General features: G+C 38.9%; 1 protein-coding gene across 4 annotated transcripts in view; it reads right to left on the bottom strand.

Annotated features, from left to right (window-relative positions):
- Nucleotides 1–24,116, bottom strand: part of LOC133612659 (zinc finger protein aebp2-like) — a 57,076-nt gene that overhangs the window by 20,048 nt on the left and 12,912 nt on the right. For 3 of the 4 annotated variants that reach the window (XR_009816136.2, XM_061970278.2, XM_061970279.2), the window contains exons 5-6: nucleotides 19,494–19,618; nucleotides 1,555–1,622 (exon numbers count right to left, since the gene is read on the bottom strand). Coding sequence is in view for 3 of the 4 variants with exons in the window: in XM_061970278.2 (XP_061826262.1) it covers nucleotides 1,555–1,622; nucleotides 19,494–19,618 (193 nt within the window). In the remaining variant the exon portion in view is untranslated. Of the gene's footprint in view, nucleotides 1–183; nucleotides 310–1,554; nucleotides 1,623–19,493; nucleotides 19,619–24,116 lie in introns of those variants that run through there. The other variant, XM_061970280.2, reaches the window with a different exon arrangement.

Here is a 24,116-nt window from a genome sequence, read left to right as displayed (position 1 = left end):
ATACAGTAAACATAGAACTGTGTTTTGAATCTGCATGCTAACTCAACTCTGGACTCACCTAAACACGCCTCAGTAACTGTGCTATGGCACGACTGGAACCGACACAATCAATCTTCTACACACGTCACACAAAACCGAATAAAGACAAAAAGGATGTGTTTTCCTTTCTAGAGGAAAATGTTATTCGTCTTTATTATTGGTGAGGCAGAAATGTAAGCTGTGAGTTTGAGTGAGGTCTCCTTGGTGCTGCCTGCCACAGAGAAGCCCATAGTTACACTCGGGATTGATGGCTGCCGCCAAGTCTAGATGCTTGCAGAGATGACAGGAGCAATAAGTTCAACACAAAGCAGCAGTGTATATTAAATTGCAAACATATTAAAAGGCTTTATTTGGAGCTCAGCGGAATGACGGCAGAATTCAAATGTCATTTAAAAAGACATCTCAGTGCAAAGCAGAGGCAAGCAAAGCACGGTAGATTGAGTAGTAATGCTATTTCACATGGAACAATCATGTATCAAAAATAATGAGTGACAATGTGAATGGACAGCCTTTTACAACAATTTAAATAAGTACGGGTTGTATAGTGAATAAATGATGTGATTGTGTGATACATGTAGGATGGGAAAGTGCTCATGATAAGTGAAACCTTGATTTCAAAACTGAATTGAAACATTTGTGTCATAAAGCACATTTCTCTATAATGGACAATGTATACCAGACCTGGGAAAAATACGGCCCGCGGGCCACATTCGGCCCATTTTAAAGATATTCAATCTGGCCCGCTGAACGTTCTACATAATTATTTTAGACCTTTAACATCTAAACCAGGGGTAGGGAACCTATGGCTCTAGATCCAGATGTGGCTCTTTTGATGACGGCATCTGGCTCTCAGATAAATATTAGCCGACATTGCTTAACACGATAAGTAATGAATAGTTCCGCCGGTAATCACAGTGTTAAAAATAACGACTACAAAGCCATCAGCAAAACCATGCAGCACCAGAAGTCGCATTAACGGTAAGAAGTATTTTATTTATTGTTGGTTACCTTCAGAATAACAATGTTATTAAAAAGAATAAGAGACTTATTATACTCTAAAAATGTTGGTCTTACTTAAAAATTCACGCATTTAGTTGTATTCAGTGTTAAAAAAAATATTACATGGCTCTCATGGAAATACATTTTAAAATATTTGGCTTTCATGGCTCTCTCAGCCAAAAACGTTTCCGACCCCTGATCTAAACTGTTGCCGCCATTATGATGTGCAGTGCTGTTTTTAAATGACTAAGTCTTGAACTATAGAAAGTATTTCAATGGTGGAAATCTGCGCTTTTGAGTGTTGTACAAGTTATTACGGTAATCTACGTCACAGCAGCTCAGACGAGAAACAAAATAACGAGGAAAAATAATGTGGTATATGTTTTGAGTTAGAGAGTGATTACTACTGAAAATGCTCTCAGTCGCTAACAATCGTGAGGAGCAAAACACAACACAAACATTGGGATGCTTTCAAAAGCTCTCTCTCTCACATCTTGAACGTAGAGGTGTACTCACATGTCTTCAGGTGTCCAGTGCAAGAGGACGTTGACCTTTCCTGAGCCCTCCTTCCTCTTGGCTAGCACCTATACAGAAGTAACCAAGACACAAAAACATTAACTCATTGCAAAATAATTTGCTTTGACACATTTATTTGAAAACTATGCTCTACAGCAATTTGCCTAATAATTAGGCGACTGCATCATCAATCACAAATATATAATATATACCGTATTTTTCGGAAGTATAAGTCGCTCCGGAGTAAAAGTCGCACCGGCCGAAAATGCATAATAAAGAAGGAAAAAAACATGTATAAGTCGCATTTTATCGGACATCTCTACTAAGTATAAAAATGAGCCAAATTTTTGGAATGAAAGAAACCGCTGTTCTAAATGTGTCCACTAGATGTCGCATCAGCAATTATTTGTATCCTTGTAGATGATGCTACATATGTAAAAAAAAATAGTGTACCAGTCAAGGAAAATTAGCAAACTACATCAATAAAATCCTGTAATTTGATTTTGATATTATTTTTTTCAGTATGATGGATTGAAAATGAACACCAATGAGTTGATTGATGAACATTATCACATCATTTATTCAGAAAGTATAAATAACAACAAATAAAGATAGAATACTATACTATCAGAATGTGCTGGTTGTATTTTTAAACAAAGAAAACAATCTGAAGTTGTCTTAATTTTTAAGTTATCGTGCCGTGATTTTACCAGTCCGGCCCACTTGGGAGTAGATTTTTCTCCATGTGGCCCCTGATCTAAAATGAGTGTGACACCCCTGATCTATACTGTTTTCCAAGCTACACACTGACGACTCCAAGTTAGATCAAAGTTTTTTTGCTATTGAAAGATTGCTGAAAAGTGAGATACTGTACTGTACCTTTTCCACTAGTCTATGTTGTAGGTGTACAACTGTTGAAAATAAATGAACACATCATTGTATTTGAAAAAAGTTCAGTACCAATCTTCAACTAAATTTGGTTGCCTTTTAATGAACTTTGTGAGTCTGTTTTAATCTCTCGGTTTCCCCTTAAAACGAACCATGACATGGATCATCCACAATTCCCTACTCAGCAACTTAGTAATTGTGAAAATACAGTTGAGACAAAAACATAGATCTTTTCTTTGCATAACATATCCCGCTGTGGCAGTTTACAGTAAAACCGCTGCGGAATTTCACACAAATATTGTCAGTAGGAATAGAGAAAGCTGGAAAAATAACCTGGAGAGTCAAAAATAGCCGCAGATATAGCCTCTTGCGTCAATTGGCTCTTTTATGTTCGGAATGTCTATTTCTGGGATGGTAAATGAGCTCACATGTGAAGAACTTCTTACGCACAGGAATATCTGAGATTATTTTGGTTGCTCAAGAGACTGACTGCGGCAGGGATGGAAAAAGGAGGACAACAAGGCAAAATACCTCTCCTGAAGATTCCATTTCAACTTGTCAAAATGATTGTCTTCATTTTCCCAAACATTTTGACAAAAACATTTTCTTCGTGCACTTGCGGTGTTGAGGTTTACGTTATAATCAGATACTTAGTTGGAGGGAGGACAGGAATTTGACGGATAACAAGACTTTAATTTGTGTGTATAAACTCATGAGGCTCAAAGTTTGCGCAAGGCAAGATAAGGTTGCAGCTTTTTCTCGAAGAAACAAAGGTTGCATAAACATCACATTTTAAAGCTCTTTTTATTACATTGGTACCGCAGGATGGTTACGAGTGCCGCTGCATAGCAAATTTTTTGGGATAGATAGAAGCTGTCTCTTGGCTAATTGTTATGCTAAACATTACAAACAAAAAATGGAGTTACGAGCCTCCCCGCCCGCGAGCTGACGGAGCGAATATCTTTGTTTTTCCAAACATGGGAACGGAAAAAAAGTGAGTGTGAAGGACAGTGCTAAGAATAATTAGTGGATGATATTCATTGAATTAAAGAAAGAAATAGGGTTGTATAGTACCACAATACTATTGAATCATATTCAGTACTATACCACCTCTAAAAAGTACCGGTACCCGCCCCCCCTTTTTTTTTTTAACTTGCATGAAGGCGCGTCGTCACGTCATGACATTGCTGGTTTCCTGAGCAGAGGAGCATGTTCGGCAACGCACAATCACAGAGTACTTACAAGCAGACAGAAAAGGGAGAATGGACGCATTTTGGCTTAAAAGCTGACAATAAATGTGAAGCTTTAACACTGAAACACCCTCAGGAAGAGGTGCTTTAAGACATGGCTAGCTAGCGAGCGGATAACATCCAGTCGCAGTGTTTTAGCTACTTCTAAATCACTAATCCTCGCCTCCATGGTGACAAATAAAGTAAGTTTCTTACAAGTATCATCCCTGCAGGACGAGGAATAGCTAAATATGCTTCACTACACACCGTAGGAGGATACAATATCTCACCGGCGTCACAATGTAAACAAACGCCATGGGTGGATCTACACCTGACATCCACTGTAATGATACCAAGTACAAGAGCGTATCTAGTTGATACTACTATGATTACCGTACAACGATATTTTTTTAGCGTCACAAAATCTTTAAAAAAATGTATATTATGTTTATAAACTCAGGAAATACGTCCCTGGACACATGAGGACTTTGAATATGACCAATGTATGATCCTGTAACTACAAATGTGTGGTATCATCCAAAACTAATGTAAAGTATCAAACAACAGAAGAATAAGTGATTATTACATTTCAACAGAAGTGTAGATAGAACATGTTGAAACAGAAAATAAGCAGATATTAACAGTAAATGAACAAGTAGATGAATAATACATTTTTACAGCTTGTCCTTAATATTTTGACAAAATAATAGGTAGATAAATGACACAATATGTTACTGCATATGTCAGCAGACTAATTAGGAGCCTTTGTTTGTTTACTTACTACTAAAAGATAAGTTGTCTAGTATGTTCACTATTTTATTTAAGGACAAAATTTTAATTGCAAATGCAAGTTTAATGTACCGTAAGATTTGTTGTTAAAACATAGCCAATAAAGACATTTTTTGTGGTCCCCTTTATTTAGGAAAGTACCGAAAAGTATCGCAAAGTATCGAAATAGATTTTGGTACCGGTACCACCCTGGAAAGAAATCAATAAAAACATGACCGAGCGTGTCGCAGACTTGGTAAAGATTAGCACTGCTAATCTGCACCATACATCAAATTTTACTTCAACCGGCAGAGGAAATGTTTGGGGGGTCAAATTATGCTTTCAATTTAAAGCCTAAATAAAAACAGAGACAGCTCGTATCTCATATAACTCCTAAGTTGAGCTCCCACTGTGTTTCATACAGTAAAACTACCGTATAGTAGTTGTTTGTAGTACATTCAATTGTATTGTTTTTCATACAATATTTCTTATCTAAAAGTTTTTCTTTCAAAAGGCATGCTACGTGTTAAAACTGTGTTTTGTTTGTATTTTTGGGTGGTGGGGGATCAAGCACCTATTCGAACTATACGCTACTTTGTTTTAGAAATGGCAACAGCAAAGGATGCATGTGCATGTACGAGTCAGTCTACCAAGAGGATAGCAAAAAAGAAGGAGCTTATCAACTACAGTGTCAGATTACAATGACAGACCCAAGCAAACACTTGGGGTAAATGTATACCATATATGGATAATCCAATGACGTCATCGGTGCGAAAAACGTCACAGGTTTCGCACATTTCAAACGGCTCCTTAAGGAAGGCAAGATTATTTTACAAATATCTCCGCAATACCTCCACAGTTTAAGTTCAAAATTTCGGGACTTATGCAGATCCCAAATACACAACAACAGGTATCATGAGGTAATAAAAGTTGGTTTTGCATAATTGGGCCCCTTTAAGATTCTATTGTCGTTCCCACCTTCATATTTACAGTAACCTATCATTATACTTTAATGACACAGTAAATGTTGAACAATTACTAAAACTACACTTGTAGTTTGGTACTCTGATCTGACCCAAAGCAAAAACAAAGATGTTACACACATTTGGCTAATTCCCTTACTATATTTTCCGGAGTATAAGTCGCTCCGGAGTATAAGTCGCACCGGCCGAAAATGCATAATAAAGAAGGAAAAAAACATATACAGTATAAGTCGCACTGGAGTATAAGTCGCATTTTTGGGGGAAATGTATTTGATAAAAGCCAACACTAATAATAGACATTTGAAAGGCAATTTAAAATGAATAAAGAATAGTGAACAACAGGCTGAATAAGTGTACGTTATATGAGACATAAATAACCAACTGAGAACGTGCCTGGTATGTTAACGTAACATATTATGGTAAGAGTCATTCAAATAACTATAACATATAGAACATGCTATACGTTTACCAAACAATCTGTCACTCCTAATCGCTAAATCCCATAAAATCGTATACGTCTAGTCTCTTACGGGAATGAGCTAAATAATATTATTTGATATTTTAAGGTAATGTGTTAATCATTTCACGCATAAGTCGCTCCTGAGTATAAATCGCACCAAACTAAACGGCCAAACTATGAAAAAAACTGCGACTTATAGTCCGAGAAATACGGTAGTTTATTCAACGCTACACAATAAATGCATCATTTATATGCATAGAGCCATGAACAGTCCTGGCTGAATTTTTGACATTTAAAAAAAAATGTGACTACTGCATTGTTTTATTTTGCGCTATTAATATATATTATTATTCTTACCCGCTGAGATGTCATTAAAAGTGTCTAAAATACGTTGTGCATGCCCTTACAGGACTTTTCCAATAAAATAACATTACCAATGTATTTTGGGCTTCACATATCTGAAACAAACAAACAAAAAAATGTACTTGATCAAAAAAGGTTCTGTTAAATTTGACTAAACATAAATGTAAAAAAGCAGCACACGTGTTTTATTAAAAATAAATAAATGAATAAAACAAACTGGTTAATTGATGACAGTCTAAGGCAGAGGTGTCCATATTCTATATAATTGGGCCTAAATAAAGTGTTAATTAATTAAATTACAAATGTCCTATATGTATTACTGCGCAGTATTGGTTTATTTTCTCTCAGAAAGTTGCTAACTATCGATAAAGATAGTTACCAAGGGTAAACACTGCTAACAACATGGCAGCACTATCTTGGATGGCAGAACAATTTTTTCAAGCACTTCCATCTTGGACACCTGCCTCTTCAATAACACTTCTCCACATTGGTGAGCCTTTGATGCAAGACGATGTCTAAAGATAACGGTGGTACGTAGCAGGACTCGATGGGACGCGGCACAGCACTCAATGCTAACAACACTGCTATCAGCGCTCAGCTATCATCAGCTGTCCGAACACTCTGTTGATTCAAGGATGCACTTCATCTTCGACATTGATAACACAGCTCCACATGACACTGCTGAGCGACGCGGAATGACAACACAGGACACGCATTGCTAACAACACGGAATGCAAACAACACGGCTGGTGGTCGCAGCTGCGACTGTCAAGTTGACCAAGTTTTTGCAGAACAACAACCGCCTGTTGTTTACGCACATGGAAGCCCAGTTCTAACTTAGAGGAATTACCCAGGATGTGATAAGGTATTTCCACGTGTCGTGGCTGTGTTTTAGTGGCCGGGTGACCGCCATACCAATGACGCCTGGAGGGTCCGCCGGCCTACAGGTGAATACTGTAATCTACAGTAGAACACAATCATGGCTACCATAAGGAAATGAGTGCAAAGGTGACTTTTCGGGTTTTATTTCTGCTCTAGCTATCAAAATATTTAGTTTAATAATAATAATACTCGTACTTTGCAGAAATATGTCTACCAGGGTTAGGCAAGGAACCAATTGGCCGCAATAAATGAAGGTCAACCGTACTCATGAAGTAGTCCTAGTGTTCTAAAAAGTTGGTAACCCTTCATTAAGGGTATGTAATGTGAGTAAAGGTGAGATATAAGAGGCTGATTGAGTTTAAACTAGGACTGTCAACGTTAACCAGGGTGATTTAAAAATATATATACATATCGCATTATCATCAAATCAAATCAACTTTATTTATAAAACACATTTAAAATTTACCACAGGGGTAGCCAAAGTGCTGTACAATGGGCAGGTTAAGAGATAATACGAGTACCGAGCAAACACAACACAACACAAACAGAACACGACAAAAAATAAATAAAATAGAATAGAATAAATAAAACATAAAAACAGGTTCACAGCAGGTGTATTATGGGGCGCCATTGCAGGATGGATATCACTCAGTGTTAAAAGCCATGGAATAAAAGTATGTTTTTAAGAGAGATTTAAAAACAGGAAGAGAGGAGGATTGTCTAACACTCAGACGTAGGTCGTTCCAGAGCTTGGGAGCAGCAACGGCGAAAGCTCTGTCACCTCTAAGCTTCAGCCTTGTGTCAGGGACTGTCAGTAGCAGCTGATCGGCTGATCTTAGGGATCGGGTGGGGCAGTAAGGCTGAAGGAGGTCGGAGAGATAGGTTGGCGCGAGGTTGTTTAGACATTTAAAAACAAATAAAAGGAGTTTAAAATTGATTTGATAATGCACAGGGAGCCAGTGAAGGGACGCTAATATCACTCATATACTGTATGAGTGAAGCATAATCACATCCGGGTTGAGGCTTTGTTACACGGTCTGTGATCACGATGAGAAGGGGCCAATTTTCCTTCCAAACAGAACTTTGGATAAAAATAAGGAAACGTGTTGGTATTGCAGCGACACGCGTTCTTATCATCGGCGCACATCAAGTTTAAAATACCATCTTAAAGCAAAACACGTACTTGAAGATGGCGCTGAGAGCATGAATGCTACATGGACAACAAGCAGAGGAGAATGCTACGCTGGCAGTATACCTGCGTCTATGTTGTCAACAAAAGTACTACAGTTAACATCTAACATCTGCGAAGACCAAGTCCTGTAAGAAGACGTTATTCATACCACCAGAGCTGATCCGTCGTACAATATCTTACAATCGTACAATATAACTGTACTACACAAACAAGAGCATCAAGTTGCATTATCGGCTAAATGTGAAGTTATTTTGCTTACTGGAGAACACTGCACATCTGTAAGTAATGACAACGAGCTGGGGTCGCATTGTCATCTGAAGAGATAAACAAGCGTGTTTGTTTAAACAACTGTTGAAACTAAAGAAGAGTAAATGCAGATTTAAATGGTGCACTATGTTAAGTTGTTTATGAGTGTGTTTACTAGTGTACATTAACTTTTAGTGAACATCTGAACCTTGTTTGCTATATCATTGCAAATACTTCCAAAATGTGCACTTAATTCTTACTATACTTACTGTCACCAGTAGTTTTGAGCAAAACAATGGCTAAATACCAAATTTAATTTGTATCCAAATATTGGTGTATTTTCTTGAGCATTTTTTATTCATGCAAGCAATTAAACCGCGATTACCGTATTTTTCGGACTATAAGGCGCACTTAAAAATCCTTTCATTTTCTCAAAAATTGACAGTGCGCCTTATAACCCGGTGCGCCTAATGTACGGAATAATTCTGGTTGTGCTTACCAACCTCGAAACAATTTTATTTGGTACTTGGTGTAATGATAAGTGTGACCAGTAGATGGTAATCATACATAAGAGATATGTAGACTGCAATATGATGGCAGTAAACAACACCAAAACTCTGAATGTTCCATTGAAATTAAAGAACATTACACACGGCACTCAAAAATCTGTCTAAATGTTTTAGTACGACTTTGAAGCCGCACCGCTTGATGGATTGTCGGCCCATTACGGCTACCGTGGTCAGAGATACAAGTATTACTATAGTGTGTGTGTATAAGGACCGACTATTATCTGGCGTTTTGTTTCGCAATATTATGCAAAAGCAACTTTTCTTGCCTTCTGGTACCTGCTGATGTGTATTTGAGATCTACATAATAAAATATTTCTGATTCTGATAAGTCCTGAAAATTTGCGCAAGTCCGCCACTGTAGTCCGTGGCGATGCCGTAGTCGATAAGCTTTTTCTTGTTCACTGTCTTCTTGTCATGGGACATTCATCCTCTGTTGTTGCAATTTCTAATATAACATAGCGCTAAGTTCTAACTTTTTGCCGATGTCCGATATTCCGATATTGTCCAACTCTTTAATTACCAATACCGATATCAACCGATATATACAGTCGTGAAATTAACACATTATTATGCCTAATTTGGACAACCAGGTATGGTGAAGATAAGGTACTTTTTTTTTTTAAATTATAAAATAAAATAAGATAAATAAATTAAAAACATTTTCTTGAATAAAAAAGAAAGTAAAACAATATAAAAACAGTTACATTGAAACTAGTAATTAATGAAAATTAGTCAAATGAACTGTTAAAGGGGGCAGCACGGTGGAAGAGGGGTTAGTGCGTCTGCCTCACAATACGAAGGTGCTGAGTAGTCTGGGGTTCAATCCCAGGCTCGGGATCTTTCTGTGTGGAGTTTGCATGTTCTCCCCGTGACTGCGTGGGTTCCCTCCGGGTACTCCGGCTTCCTCCCACCTCCAAAAACATGCACCTGGGGATAGGTTGATTGGCAACCCTAAATTGGTCCTAGTGTGTGAATGTGAGTGTGAATGTTGTCTGTCTATCTGTGTTGGCCCTGCGATGAGGTGGCGACTTGTCCAGGGTGTACCCCGCCTTCCGCCCGATTGTAGCTGAGATAGGCTCCAGCGCCCCCCGCGACCCCGAAGGGAATAAGCGGTAGAAAATGGATGGATGAATGGATGGATGGAACTGTTAAAGGTTAGTACTATTAGTGGACCAGCAGCACGCACAATCATGTGTGCTTACGGACTGTATCCCTTGCAGACTGTATTGATATATATTGATATATAATGTAGGAACCAGAATATTAATAACAGAAAGAAACAACCCTTTTGTGTGAATGAGTGTGAATGAGTGTAAATGGGGGAGGAAGGTTTTTTGGGTTAGTGCACTAATTGTAAGTGTATCTTGTGTTTTTTATGTTGATTTAATAAAAAATAAAAAATTAAACTTTTTTTTTTTTTAAACGATACCGATAATAAAAAAAAAAACGATACCGATAATTTCCGATATTACATTTTAACGCATTTATTGGCCGATAATATCGGCAGGCCGATATTATCGGACATCTCTAGTTCTAACTTATATCTGTCAGTAAACTCGCTATCGGAGCGCTAAAAACTACCGGTGTAATGGGTTTACATAATTCACCCAAGGAACTTTAGTTATTAGAGAGTTCCAGTTGGACGGTTTTTCACGGGACACATTTCCGGCGTTGTTGCACTAGTGAGCCACGGATGAGGAGATGCTGCTCCGTTATTGATCGAAGTAAAGTCTGAATGTCATTAAAACAGTTAGCTCCATCTTTTGACACTTCTTCCACACCCGTCCTTGCACGCTACACTGCTACAACAAAGATGACGGGGAGAAGACACTCTCGAAGGTGAGCCACGTAAACAAGACCGCCCACAAAACGGCGCATCGTGAAGCGACGCTCAGAAAGCGATCTGTAAAACATCATCTATGCAACATTTTGACCAAACAACCACCATTACATGTTATGTAGACCACAAGGAAGTCTTTTACATTTAGAAAAAAATAATAATATGACCCCTTTAATGCGCCCTATAATCTGGTGCGCCTTTTGTATGAAAATGGAACTCATCGGCAGTGCGCCTTATAATTCAGTGCGCCCTATGGTCCAGAAAATACGGTAATCATGATTAGTCACAGTTTAAGAGTGTGCTTAATCTGTTTAAAAAATTTATAAGCTGGTGACCCTAGTTTGAACACATGAAATTACTTGCAATGGGACTGCTTTAATATCGTCCTGTCAATCAAAGTAAGCAGTGAAAGCCCAAGAGGGGGAGGAATATGGAGGCAGAGGTAGAGACAAAAGGAGGTTGTGCTGTGAAAAGAACATCAGAGAGGCTCTAAAACAGGCAGTCAAAAGTGCAAAACCAAAGGTGGGGGAGAGCAGGCTTGTTCTAACTGGGTGCCTGTCTCGTGTCAGAGGGTCAAGCGCTGAATGACGCAGATTGGCGCAATAACAAAAATATCCCACCATAAACATGGCTGACTTGCTCTAGCATGTCAGCAGGCTCACTGGCCAAACTCCACAGAACCCCCACAGCTCTGCTCTGTCCCCGGCCTGGAGGAGTCCACTGGGGCCTGTGGTGCTCCTTCTCGCCCCACAACTCTCCAGGGCTAAAGGAAAGGAGAACATATACTCAACTGGCCAGATCTTCTTCCCATTCCTTAACCCGGACATTCACCAAAACCCCCCTTCCTTGTCCTCTTTCTAAAAGCATCCATCTCGCTACGTACAATGGTCGGACATCAGGGAGAAGGTGAAGAAGAAGATAGATGTGACCAAAACAGGCAAGTACACCAGAGATAAAGCAGTGCTGCATCCCGTTTGAAAATATAGTTTCTGCAATGGTACATACAATTTTATAAGAGGTAGATGACTCTGATTGCTCCCAATAAAAATATAATTCGTGTAATTTACAACATTTGTTCATAGAGGAGCCTGCTCACAGCCAGATTACAGTTTCATGTAAAAAATTATGTATTATTTAGTTTGCAATCTTTTAAGTGTAAACATGCCAGCATATCAAAAAGGATAGCAAATACTTCAATTTTGTTTGATTACTCAATTTATTATTAAAACCCAGGAGAGCTCCTTGCGGGAGCAACCGTACGTGACACAAAGTCGTGCCCAGAGGTAACACAAACAAGTGAAAGATTCAAAAGAGCTGCAAACTGCGGCTGCTAGCCTGCTAAGCTAACAAATACAGCTCACGCTAAAATGATGGTCTGTAATGTCATTTATTAGTATTCCACCAAGTGTTTTGGTCTTGAGAAGATTAGTGAAAAAAATGACCTATTATGTAGTTTTATTATGTAGGTTTTTTTCCTGTTGATTTTGGGTAAGCACGCCATTTCTGTCAGCATCGCTTGGCTCCAAGTTCCACATTTGCCAGGTCAAGTCACGCCGACCTGACTCTATCGGCTTCCGTCTGCTCCGACGTTTCATTATCTCTTCGTGCTCGCTTCTATAAGCAGTTGTTTATCCTCCGTATATTCAGCTTCAAAAAGATAAGGTTGTTAAAGTTAAAGTACCAATGATTTTCACACACAAACACACACACACACACACTAGGTGTGGCGAAATTATTCTATGCATTTGACCCATCACCCTTGATCACCCCCCTGGGAGGTGAGGGGAACAGGGAGCAGCAGCGGTGGCTGCGCCCGGGAATCATTTTTGGTGATTTAACCCCCAATTCCAACCCTTGATTTTGAGTGCCAAGCAAGGAGGTAATGGGTCCCATTTTTATAGTCTTTGGTATGAACTCACAACCTACCAATCTCAAGGCTAACACTCTAACCACTAGGTGAATCCTCTTTTGTCCAAAAATAGTCGTCTTTGTTTCTGTTACCAAGTCTGCCATTATTAAAACACACACACATTTGTTTCCCGAAATAAGAACACGCATTTGTTGCCGGAAGTTGGACATGTGCTGCTATGAAAAAGGAAATAAATGCGCTGAGGAAATGCTTAAAATCGGCAAAATTCGGTAAATATTGAACATATTTTATATTGTTATCTGTCACTACATTGTATATATACTTGCAGTGTGTACATAACAGGTTGATGGAGGGTTTACTTTAAGGTTTTACTACTTACGTATAAAATACTACACGGTCTAGCTCCATCCTTATCTTGCCGATTGTATTGTACCATATGTCCCCGGCAAGAAATCTGCGTTCAAAGAACTCTGGCTTATTAGTGATTCCCATAGCCCAAAAAAAGTCTGCGGGCTATAGAGCGTTTTCTATTGGGGCTCCAGTACTATGGAACGCCCTCCCGGTAACAGTTAGAGATGCTACCTCAGTAGAAGCATTTAAGTCCCATCTTAAAACTCATTTGTATACTCTAGCCTTAAAATAGCCCCCCTTTTTTAGACCAGTTGATCTGCCGTTTCTATTCTTTTCTCTTCTGCTAATCCCTATCCATTGTAGAGGGGGGGACACAGGTCTGGTGGCCATGGATGAAGTGCTGGCTGTCCAGAGTCGAGACCCGGGGTGGACCCCTCGCCTGTGCATCGGTTGGGAACATCTCTGCGCTGCTGACCCGTCTCCGCTCGGGATGGTTTCCTGCTGACCCCACTATGGACTGGACTCTTACTATTATGTTGGATCCACTATGGACTGGACTCTCACAATATTATGTCAGACCCACTCGACATCCATTGCATTCGGTCTCCCCTAGAGGGGGGCGGGGGGTTACCCACATATGCGGTCCTCTTCAAGGTTTCTCATAGTCATTCACATCGACGTCCCACTGGGGTGAGTTTTTCCTTGCCCTTATGTGGGCTCTGTACCGAGGATGTTGTTGTGGCTTGTGCAGCCCTTTGAGACACTAATGATTTAGGGCTATATAAATAAACATTGATTGATTGATTGATTGATTGATTACAAGTTGTTTTAGAGGGCTTTGAAAGCTACAATGGTGACTCCCATTAGCCACATTTAGCAAGCATTTTTCAATCATCTTGACAATCCTAAAAAAACAAACATATGTGTTCTTGTCTCTCATAATAATTGTAAACGATAAGCAACATTTAAAAAAAAGTGCATTTCCCCTTTAAATAACATTGTGGTGCACAATGCCGTGAAGACCTTGAGTTATGTGCACTTGGGCATTCGTCTCACATGAACATCAAAACTTAAAAAAGGAACACAATCCTGTTTTGTTTTATTATCATGGACGGTTTCCGCTTCATATCTCCAGCTCCATTAGCTGCGATGTTACATTACAAGATCAGAAGCACCTCCGGAGATTGTTGCCACTTTTCCCTCGGGGGCGGGGGGGTAAACATAGATTTTGCATCTCATGAACACGCTAATTGTTTCTGCAAGGTTAGCCAGAAGTGGCATGCAACGGGCAGAAAGGCACAATTAAAATGTATAATGATAGCAATTATCTGATTCAGGAGGATAATAAATAACACCCTAAATAGCATTCATTGATAGATACAATTGAGCATTATGCCTTATCAATTAATAATGATCATACTCACAACTGTCTTAGCTATATGGCCCTGAATGAATGTGACTGCAGGCTGCCCATTCATTTAATAAGGTCTGTTATGTTTCCAACAAAAGGATACACAGTACCCTCTAGTGGAACTGCAAGGAATAGCAATCATTACAAAAATAACAAAAAAGAGGGACAAGAGGTAGAAATGGATGGATGGATGGATGGAATAGCAATTAGTACAAAAATAGAACATACAGCAAAATGGTACACTTACTGTAAAATGGCATGATTGTAAAAGGCTTGCTAATAACGCAGTAATGAAATTCATTTTCCATATGACTGATTAATTGTAATCTGAGTTTAGAATGGTGCAAGTCCCACGAATACAACCCAATTGCATTTCCTGTGAAGCCTGATTCAGAGAAAAATAATGTCAAGCCTTGAGGCAAAAAAAAAGGTTCACATAGAGTGCACTGATTTTGAAAAAAAAAAAAAAAAAAAAAAAAGAAAAGGCAAAAGCTTTTTTTTTTCCAAGAATGAAATTCTTACGCCCCCTACTTGTAAAAAATAAAACTACATAAATAAAGACCAGCCTCAAAGAGTGCACAGATGGAAACACTGAGTGATGAAAAGTTAAAGTTAAAGTACCAATGATTGTCACGGCGAAATTATACTCTGCATTTGACCCATCATCCTTGATCACCCCCTGGGAGGTGAGGGGAGCAGTGGGCAGCAGCTGTGGCCGCGCCCGGGAATAATTTTTGGTGATTTAACCCCCAAATCCAACCCTTGATGCTGAGTGCCAAGCAGGGAGGTAATGGGTCCCATTGTAGTAGTACATAAGATACATAACTAAATGTATGACTTTGCTATGATATCAGGGGAAAAAAATGTGCCACCTATAACAAGAATAAATGTAAATAAAGCCACAGTACACATTGCTGATGCATGTCAAGCTTTTAAATAGTCTTTTTTTAAAGCATATTCGACATAGTTTAGGACTAAATTATGAGCTAAATGAAGTCCTATTTATTCAGTGTATTTAGTACAGTGTAGTACCGGTATCTGTCTTAGGGTGTGGCGATCAATAAAGATACTCACCAAACAGGATTTCTGTTTTCGAGTAAAGGGTATAGACTGGGGCAGCACGGTGGTACAGGGGTTAGTGCATGTGCCTCACAGTACGAAGGTCCTCAGTAGTCCCGAGTTCAATCTCGGGCTCGGGATCTTTCATTGTGGAGTTTGCATGTTCTCCCCGTGACTGCGTGGGTTCCCTCCGGGTACTCCGGCTTCCTCCCACCTCCAAAAACATGCACCTGGGGATAGGTTGATTGGCAACACTAAATTGGCCCTAGTGTGTGAATGTTGTCTGTCTATCTGTGTTGGCCCTGCGATGAGGTGGCGAATTGTCCAGGCGAATGCAGCTGAGATAGGCTCCAGCACCCCCCGCGACCCCAAAAGGGACAAGCGGTAGAAAAATGGATGGATGGATGGGTATTGATTGATTGATTGAATTATTTATTTCAAACCTGCACAGTACAACAACACACTTTTTTTTTTTAAACATTTTGGCAGGGACATTTATGCAAGGCTTGAAAAGGGGTTGGATGAAGCAGATGCTTATAATATCCCAACCCCTCTCACTCATTCCACATTTAACAAACAATATAATACAAGAACAATACTATACAAACAAAAACAAGAAAAGCTCCTGTACACTAACAATACAATAGTACCACTGTTACTATGAGACAAGACAAGACGAGACAAAACACACACACACACACATACACACACACACACAGGCCCAAACACTCTCTGACCATACACCTCTCTCCCATCGCTCTGTGCTGAGGGCATCACTCTCTTTCCTCCTCGTACTTCTTCAGTACTTCTTTTTTAAACAGTCTTTTAAATTGAATCATGTTAGAACAGGATTTTAACTCGTCCCCTAAGTTGTTCCACAGACTGACTCCACGCACTGAAATGCACATTGATTTTAAAGTTGTTCTAAATTTAGGAAAATACAATTTGTTGTTTCCTCTTAGACTGTAACTATGGTGAGCATCTCTATCCTGGAATAGGTTTTGTATATTGGATGGTAGAGAGTTTTGGGATGCCCTAAACATAATTTGAGCAGTTTTAAAATTGATCACATCGTGCAGTTTAAGTTGTTTTAACTCCATGAATAGTGGATTTGAATGATGTAAGTAGTGAACATTGGACACAATCCTAATGGCCTTTTTCTGCAGAGTGACTAAAGGCTGTAGATGGGATTTATAACAATTTCCCCAGACTTCAACACAATAGTTTAGATATGACATAATAAATGAATGATACAATAAAAGCAGAGCATTGGTGTTCAATAAATGACATGATCTCCTCATCATTCCAACACATTTAGCAACTTTTGTCCTTAGGTAACTTATATGAGGTTTCCATGATATATTTTCATCTATTACCACTCCTAAGAATGAATTTTGTTGAACATATTCTATTGGTATATCATCAATAACAATCCTGATGGGTATTTCACTTTTGCGATTGCTAAAGAGCATGATTTTGGTCTTCTTTAAATATAGACTGCTAACATCAACGACAGTTAATCCTAGCGCTACTGTATCTTCACCACGACAATTAAGTTGACCAAAACTTTTCATGCACTTTATCTTCAACTCCCGCCTCTCCAGTAACACATTGGTGAGCCGTTGATGGGAGCTTTATGAAAAGACGAGACATGAGACGTTAGTCGGTGCGCCCTTTTCATGCCATCAGCAGCTATCTGGGCAACACGAAGTGGAGATTAACTTTGTTGATGCACTTCATCAGCTCCAAATGACATTGGTGAGCCTTTGGCATGAGCAATGTGGAAGGACAACAGTAACCACAGAATGCTAACAACACAATTAATGGTAGTAGCTGCGACCATCAACTTGACTATGAATTGTTGAAAAACTTATTAGGGTGTTACCTTTTAGTGGTCAATTGTACGAAATATGTACTATACTGTGCAATCTACTAATAAAAGTTTCAATCAATCAAACCAACATTTGGCAGAACAACACCCACGCCTGTGGTTTAGGTGCATGGAAGCCCAGTTGTAACTTTGAGGAATTACCCAGAATGTGACAAAGTATTTCCACGTAGTGATCATGTTTTAATGGCCAGGCAACGGCCATAGCAATGACGCTTGAAGGATCCTGCGGGCTGCAGTAGAACGCACTACGGCTAATATGTTGGGTTACACGAGTGTAGAGGTGGTTACTGTATTTTTCGGACCACAGGGCGCACTGCTGATGAGCAGGTCTATTCAGGTCTATTTTCATACAAAAGGCGCATTAAAGGGGTCATTACAATTTTTTTTCTAAATGTAAAAGACTTCCTTGTGGTCTACATAACATGTAATGGTGGTTCTTTGGTCAAAATGTTGCATAGATGATGTTTTACAGATCATCTTCTAGTTGCTTTCTGACAGTCGCTTCAGGATGCGCCGTTTTGTGGGCGGTCTTATTTACGTGGCTCACCTTCGACAGCGTCTTCTCCCCGTCGTCTTTGTTGTAGCGGTGTAGCGTGCAAGGACGGGAGTGGAAGAAGTGTCAAAAGATGGATCTAACTGTTTTAATGACATTCAGACTTTACTTCAATCAATAACGGAGCAGCATCTCCTCATCGGTGGCTCACTAGTGCAACAACGCCGGAAATGTGTCCCGTGAAAAACCGTCCAACCGGAACCTTCTAAGAACTAAAGTTCCATGGGTGAATTATGTAAACCCACTACAGTTTTTAGCGCTTTGATAGCTAGTCTACTGACAGATATAAGTAAGAACTTTACGCTACTTTAAATTAGAAATGGCAACAGCGGAAGATGAATGTCCCATAAGAAGATAGAGAAAAAGAAGAAGTTTATGACTACGGTGTCACCACAGACTACAATAGCGGACGCGCGCACATTTTCAGGACTTATTCAGATCCCAAATACCAGGTACTAGAAGGTAAGAAAAGTTGTTTTTGCATAATTTTGCAAAACAAAACAGCAGGTAATATGTCTGCTAATAAGTGCCATTTTGCGGTCCTTATACACACACCATAATAATACTTGTATGTTTAATGCGCCGACAATCCATCAAGTTGTGCGCCTTCATAGCTTACTGAAGTCGTACTAAAAACATTTTGACAGATTTTTGAACGCCGTGTGTAATGTTCTATATTCTCAATGGAACATTTAAAGTTTTGGTGTTGTTAACTGCCATCATATTGCAGTCTACACATATCTCTTATGTATGACTGCCATCTATTGGTCACACTTATCATTACACCATGTACCAAATAAAATTGCTTTGAGGTCGGTAAACACAACCAGAATTATGCCGTACATTAGGCGCACCGGGTTATAAGGCACAATGTTGATTTTTGAGAAAATGAAAGGATTTTAGATGCGCCTTATAGTCCAATAAATACGGTAAATAGGTTTTTTTCCTTGTTCCTTTTTAATGCTTTAACTATAAAATATTTCATTTGTTTATAATAAAATTTCTTCAAATAAAATTTGTTAACCACGGTCCAGCCTTATCCAATTAGCTGCGATTAACAAGGAACGACTGTAGTTTTTTGTTATACACCAAGCAGTTAAAGAGGCTCTATTTCATTTTTTAAAGTGATAATGGATCCCAGTGGGACCTTAAAATAATCCTGTTTTAATAAAATACTCTATCTCAAGTTGTGTTCAGGGTAAATCTGCATTCTTGTAATCTCTTGGACAACATACTTGGAGTCTGCAGCCCACTCCCCCGACCACACCTACACGGTTGCAATGGTCAGGGGTTGTGGGTCGGCTTTTTTTTGTGCAATTTTTCTTACATCCACGCTTTATCTACTGAAAAAGAGTTTTTATGAACAACATATAATTAGACTCACCGTGCTGTTAAAGACCACACTGTGGCCGTTGCCCACGCTTTCAATGTGAGTCGCAAGGTTGAGACAGATGGCTCTGTGACGGATAGCGTCCATGGTTTGTGCGTCAAAGAAGTCATGGGGTCGCGCTGGTGGGATAAATGGACAGTGAGGTCAAACAAACGACACAAGGATTACCGTACTAAGTCAATAGTCTGTCTTCATGTCTTACTGTGTGTGTGTCTTTAGAGAGAAAGAGAGAAAGTTAGCTAACATTTGGAAAAATTTATTTTAGAATGGATTTATTTTGTGTAGCACAAACACCACTGAGTAGTGTCAAGAAAAATGATTGGGAAGATAACCTAAAGTTACACTTTTGGCTAGACAGCTGCTACTTCAAGTAGGGTAAAATAGTCGATTTTTGGATTAATCGCAATTCGGACATGGACGATTATAAAATCGATTAGTAAATGTCAATAATCGATTTATTTATTGTAAACAAAGTAATGCAGACCATTTCTAAAATTTGGCTGACTGCAGCGAGCCAACTCTATTATCGGACACTTATGTTCCAGTTTTGCACACATTTAATAACAAAATAAATGTGATCGGAATTAATTTAAATGTTTCCTATTACAAATGCCGCACCGATCCGCCTGTCGATCTCACGACAGTAATGCGGACGCTGTATCGATCCGTTGTGGTGAAGAAGGAGCTGAGCTGGAAGGCAAAGCTCTCAATTTACCGGTCGATCTACGTTCCCATCCTCACCTATGGTCATGAGCTTTGGGTTATGACCGAAAGGACAAGATAACGGGTACAAGTGGCCGAAATGAGTTTCCTCCACCGGGTGGCAGGGCTCTCCCTTAGAGATAGGGTGAGTAGCTCTGTCATCCGGGGGGAGCTCAAAGTAAAGCCGCTGCTCCTCCACATCGAGAGGAGTCAGATGAGGTGGTTCGGGCATCTGGTCAGGATGCCACCCGATCGCCTCCCTCGGGAGGTGTTTAGGGCACGTCCGACCGGTAGGAGGCCACGAGGAAGACCCAGGACACGTTGGGAAGACTATGTCTCCCGGGTGGCCTGGGAACGCCTCGGGATCCCCCGGGAGGAGCTGGACGAAGTGGCTGGGGAGAGGGAAGTCTGGGCTTCCCTGCATAGGCTGCTGCCCCCGCGACCCGACCTCGGATAAGCGGAAGAAGATGGATGGATGGATATTACAAATGCATTGTTTTTAAAAGTTGCAAGTGATAAACGCTTACCGTATTTTTCGGACTATAAGTCGCAGTTTTTTTCATAGTTTTGCCGGGGGTGCGACTTATACTCAGGAGCGACTTATGTGTGAAATTATTAACACATTACCATAAAATATCAAATAATATTATTTAGCTCATTCACGTAAGAGACTAGACGTATAAGATTTCATGGGATTTAGCGATTAGGAGTGACAGATCGTTTGGTAAACGTATAGCATGTTCTATATGTTATAGTTATTTGAATGACTCTTACCATAATATGTTACGTTAACATACCAGGCACGTTCTCAGTTGGTTATTTATGCCTCAGAAACGTACACTTATTCAGCCTGTTGTTCACTATTCTTTATTTATTTTAAATTGCCTTTCAAATGTCTATTCTTGGTGTTGGGTTTCATCAAATACATTTCCCCCAAAAATGCGACTTATACTCCAGTGCGACTTATATATGTTTTTTTCCTTCTTTATTATGCATTTTCGGCAGGTGCGACTTATACTCCGGTGCAACTTATACTCTGAAAAATACGGGACTTAGTGAAACAAAAATATATGTAAAACTGCATCAATATACAGTACACGCCAAAAGTTTGGACACAAGCATCAAAACTATGACACCTGTGAAGTGAAAACCATTTCAGGTGACTACCTCTTGAAGCTCATCGAGAGAATGCCAAGAGTGGTCAAAGCAGTAATCAGAGCAAAGGGTGGCTACTTTGAAGAAACTAGAATATTAAAAACATATTTTCAGTTATTTCACCTTTTTTTGTTAAATACATAACTCCACATGTGTTCATTCATAGTTTTGATGCCTTCAGTGACAATCTACAATGTAAATAGTCATGAAATAAAGAAAACACATTGAATGAGAAGGTGTGTCCAAACTTTTGGCCTGTACTGTACATAAATTAAAGATGCATCAATAATCGATTTTTTATCGAATCGTAGCGCCTGAATTGTGAGTCGCCCAAAGATTCCCACCTCTAGCTGTAAATATATGACTCAGTCAACACTGCGAAATACAGTGGAACTCGTTTAAGTTGACGGCCCTTGGACTGGCTGACTCACGTCATGTCGACATAACCGGAACCAAAATTAGCCATTTATTTGTGACTTTGTTTAGATGGATATGGAGAATGGTTGAAAAAAAATAATTCTTAAACGGTAACAGCTTGTTGACATTGTTTTCCTCCGTTTGTGAACATATTTATTTTGATGTGATCATTTATACCACATGTGTCAAACTCATGGCCTATGGGCCAGATCTAGAAAGCCACATTGTTTAAGTGGCGGGCATATAATATGAGTCAATAAAGCACTTCACTTTTCTTACTAATCATATTTGTTATTTCAGTTTTGACAGAAAAAATGCATGTAATGCATACAATTGCATGTGTTTTAAATTTGAGAATTATATTACCATTCACAAAAAAACATTATGTTAACACAGACGTGTCCAAAGCGCGGCCTGCAGCTCGAGTTGTGTTAGCCCACAGCATATTTTTGGATTAAAAACAACAGTAAAAAAAATTAAAAAGTGATATAATGAGGAAAAAAGCACACAATTTGATGCCAATAACTCAAAGGTGTCCAAACTTTGTGCACCAAGGGTCGCATAATGAAAAGTCAATTTTTTTTTTAAATTGTTAGATTTTGTAAAAGAAAAAAACAACAACATTATATACATTTTAAGACATAAGCTAAGATCAGCTTTGTGTGTTATTATTAGTAATTAGTACTAAAATGTCAGATTTTTCTCATTACAGTACATCTTTTTGCTCACATTTCACTGTTTTTTTTACCCTTTAATAATTATTAACGGTGCACTTTGTCACCTATAACAAAAAGTCGACACTAAGTTTTGTCTTTAAATATTTACACTAGGTAATATTTTAGCTTTTCTTTTTTACTGAATAAAAATGTATCCGCATACTTTGACTTTTTAGCATGCGGCCCTTGGTTACAGGGTTTCTACAGGTATCAGCAAATTTAATTTAATGCCATTTTCAATGCCACCTAAAAAATTATGAATGCAAATGTCCTACCGCATATGGTTATTAAATATAGTCAGAAGCTTACAATTGTCTGTATACGCACAATTATAAGCATTTGACAATTTGACAAGCGGTAGAAAATGGACGGATGGACGGAATCCTGAATAGTTGAGAAGTTTACATTAACTGTTACCATCTAGTGAATTTGAATTGTCCTGCAAAACGGTTTAATTTAAGAATGTATTGGTATTTATTTATTTTTCTCTTGTGGTAGCAGCAGCTGAAAGCTGAGGTGGCGACAGCAGAAGTGGCTTTGTTGGTCACGCCAAATCATTTCGGCACTGTTGACTGCTGCATGCCTTTAATGGCCGACTTGTGATTAGACTTAGACAAACTTTAATGATCCACAAGGGAAATTGTTCCACACAGTAGCTCAGTTACAAAGGATGGAAAAGATAGAAAGGACAACGCAGGTATAAAATAGACTAACAGCAATATAAAATATAAACGTAATATTTACATAATATATGTACAGTATAGGATATATACTGATATATTATATTATATGTTTATATCATATATACAATATATAACAATTACCATGTACAATATTACAGTATATGTAACAGCTGCAACATACAATAGAGAGTAAATTAGCTAATAGCATGTGTGGTTTCACTGCATTGATGGCCATCGAGCAAAGTTTGGAGGTCTTTTTGCACATGCTGCAGAACGCCTCTCTGGGTTTACAATCGACGGATTTTAACCAAGTTTTGAAAAGTTCGCCAGCCAGCCCCGTTAGCTGAAATTTGCAGTTTCCCATCTTCCCTACATGTATTCATTTTCTCGCTTTTGCCACAGCACGAGCACGCTCACAGGATATAGCATTCCAAACATCCGGTGTTCTGACTTTGTGTACCAGCTGCAGACAATAGCCAATTGAAAGGTTCCGCCTGTCAATCATCACACTGTGCCTTCAATCAAAAGTATTAAAGGGTAACTGCACTTAAGAATTTTAAGTAAACATCCAATTCTGAATTTGTTGCTCATTACAATATACCCAGAAGTCATATTTTTAATTGTTTCTCTTTTTTAAAACATTCTTCAGAAAATATGATTTATAATAGCCACAAACTGGAAGATATGTTTTTTTCAATCAAGATACAATTGTTTTAAATAGTTAAAAGGTTTTATAGAATAACAAATAAACATCATATTAGGAATGCAAATGATGCATGTGTTTGGAAATGGATGATTGATTAAAACATTTTAGAAAAAGACAAGTCATAAAATGATATTTAGAACAATGCCAATTAGCCCTTTACATGTATTAAAAATAAGCTAAGTCAATTTAAGATCTTGAATAGGTTGTGTTTTGCATCCTCCCAGTTGTTCGAAATAGT

This window comes from Nerophis lumbriciformis, linkage group LG10, assembly GCF_033978685.3.
Source record: "Nerophis lumbriciformis linkage group LG10, RoL_Nlum_v2.1, whole genome shotgun sequence".
Taxonomy (NCBI): Eukaryota; Metazoa; Chordata; class Actinopteri; order Syngnathiformes; family Syngnathidae; genus Nerophis; species Nerophis lumbriciformis.
Note: the sequence above shows the minus strand (reverse complement) of the source record. Positions and strands in the feature narration are given on the sequence as shown.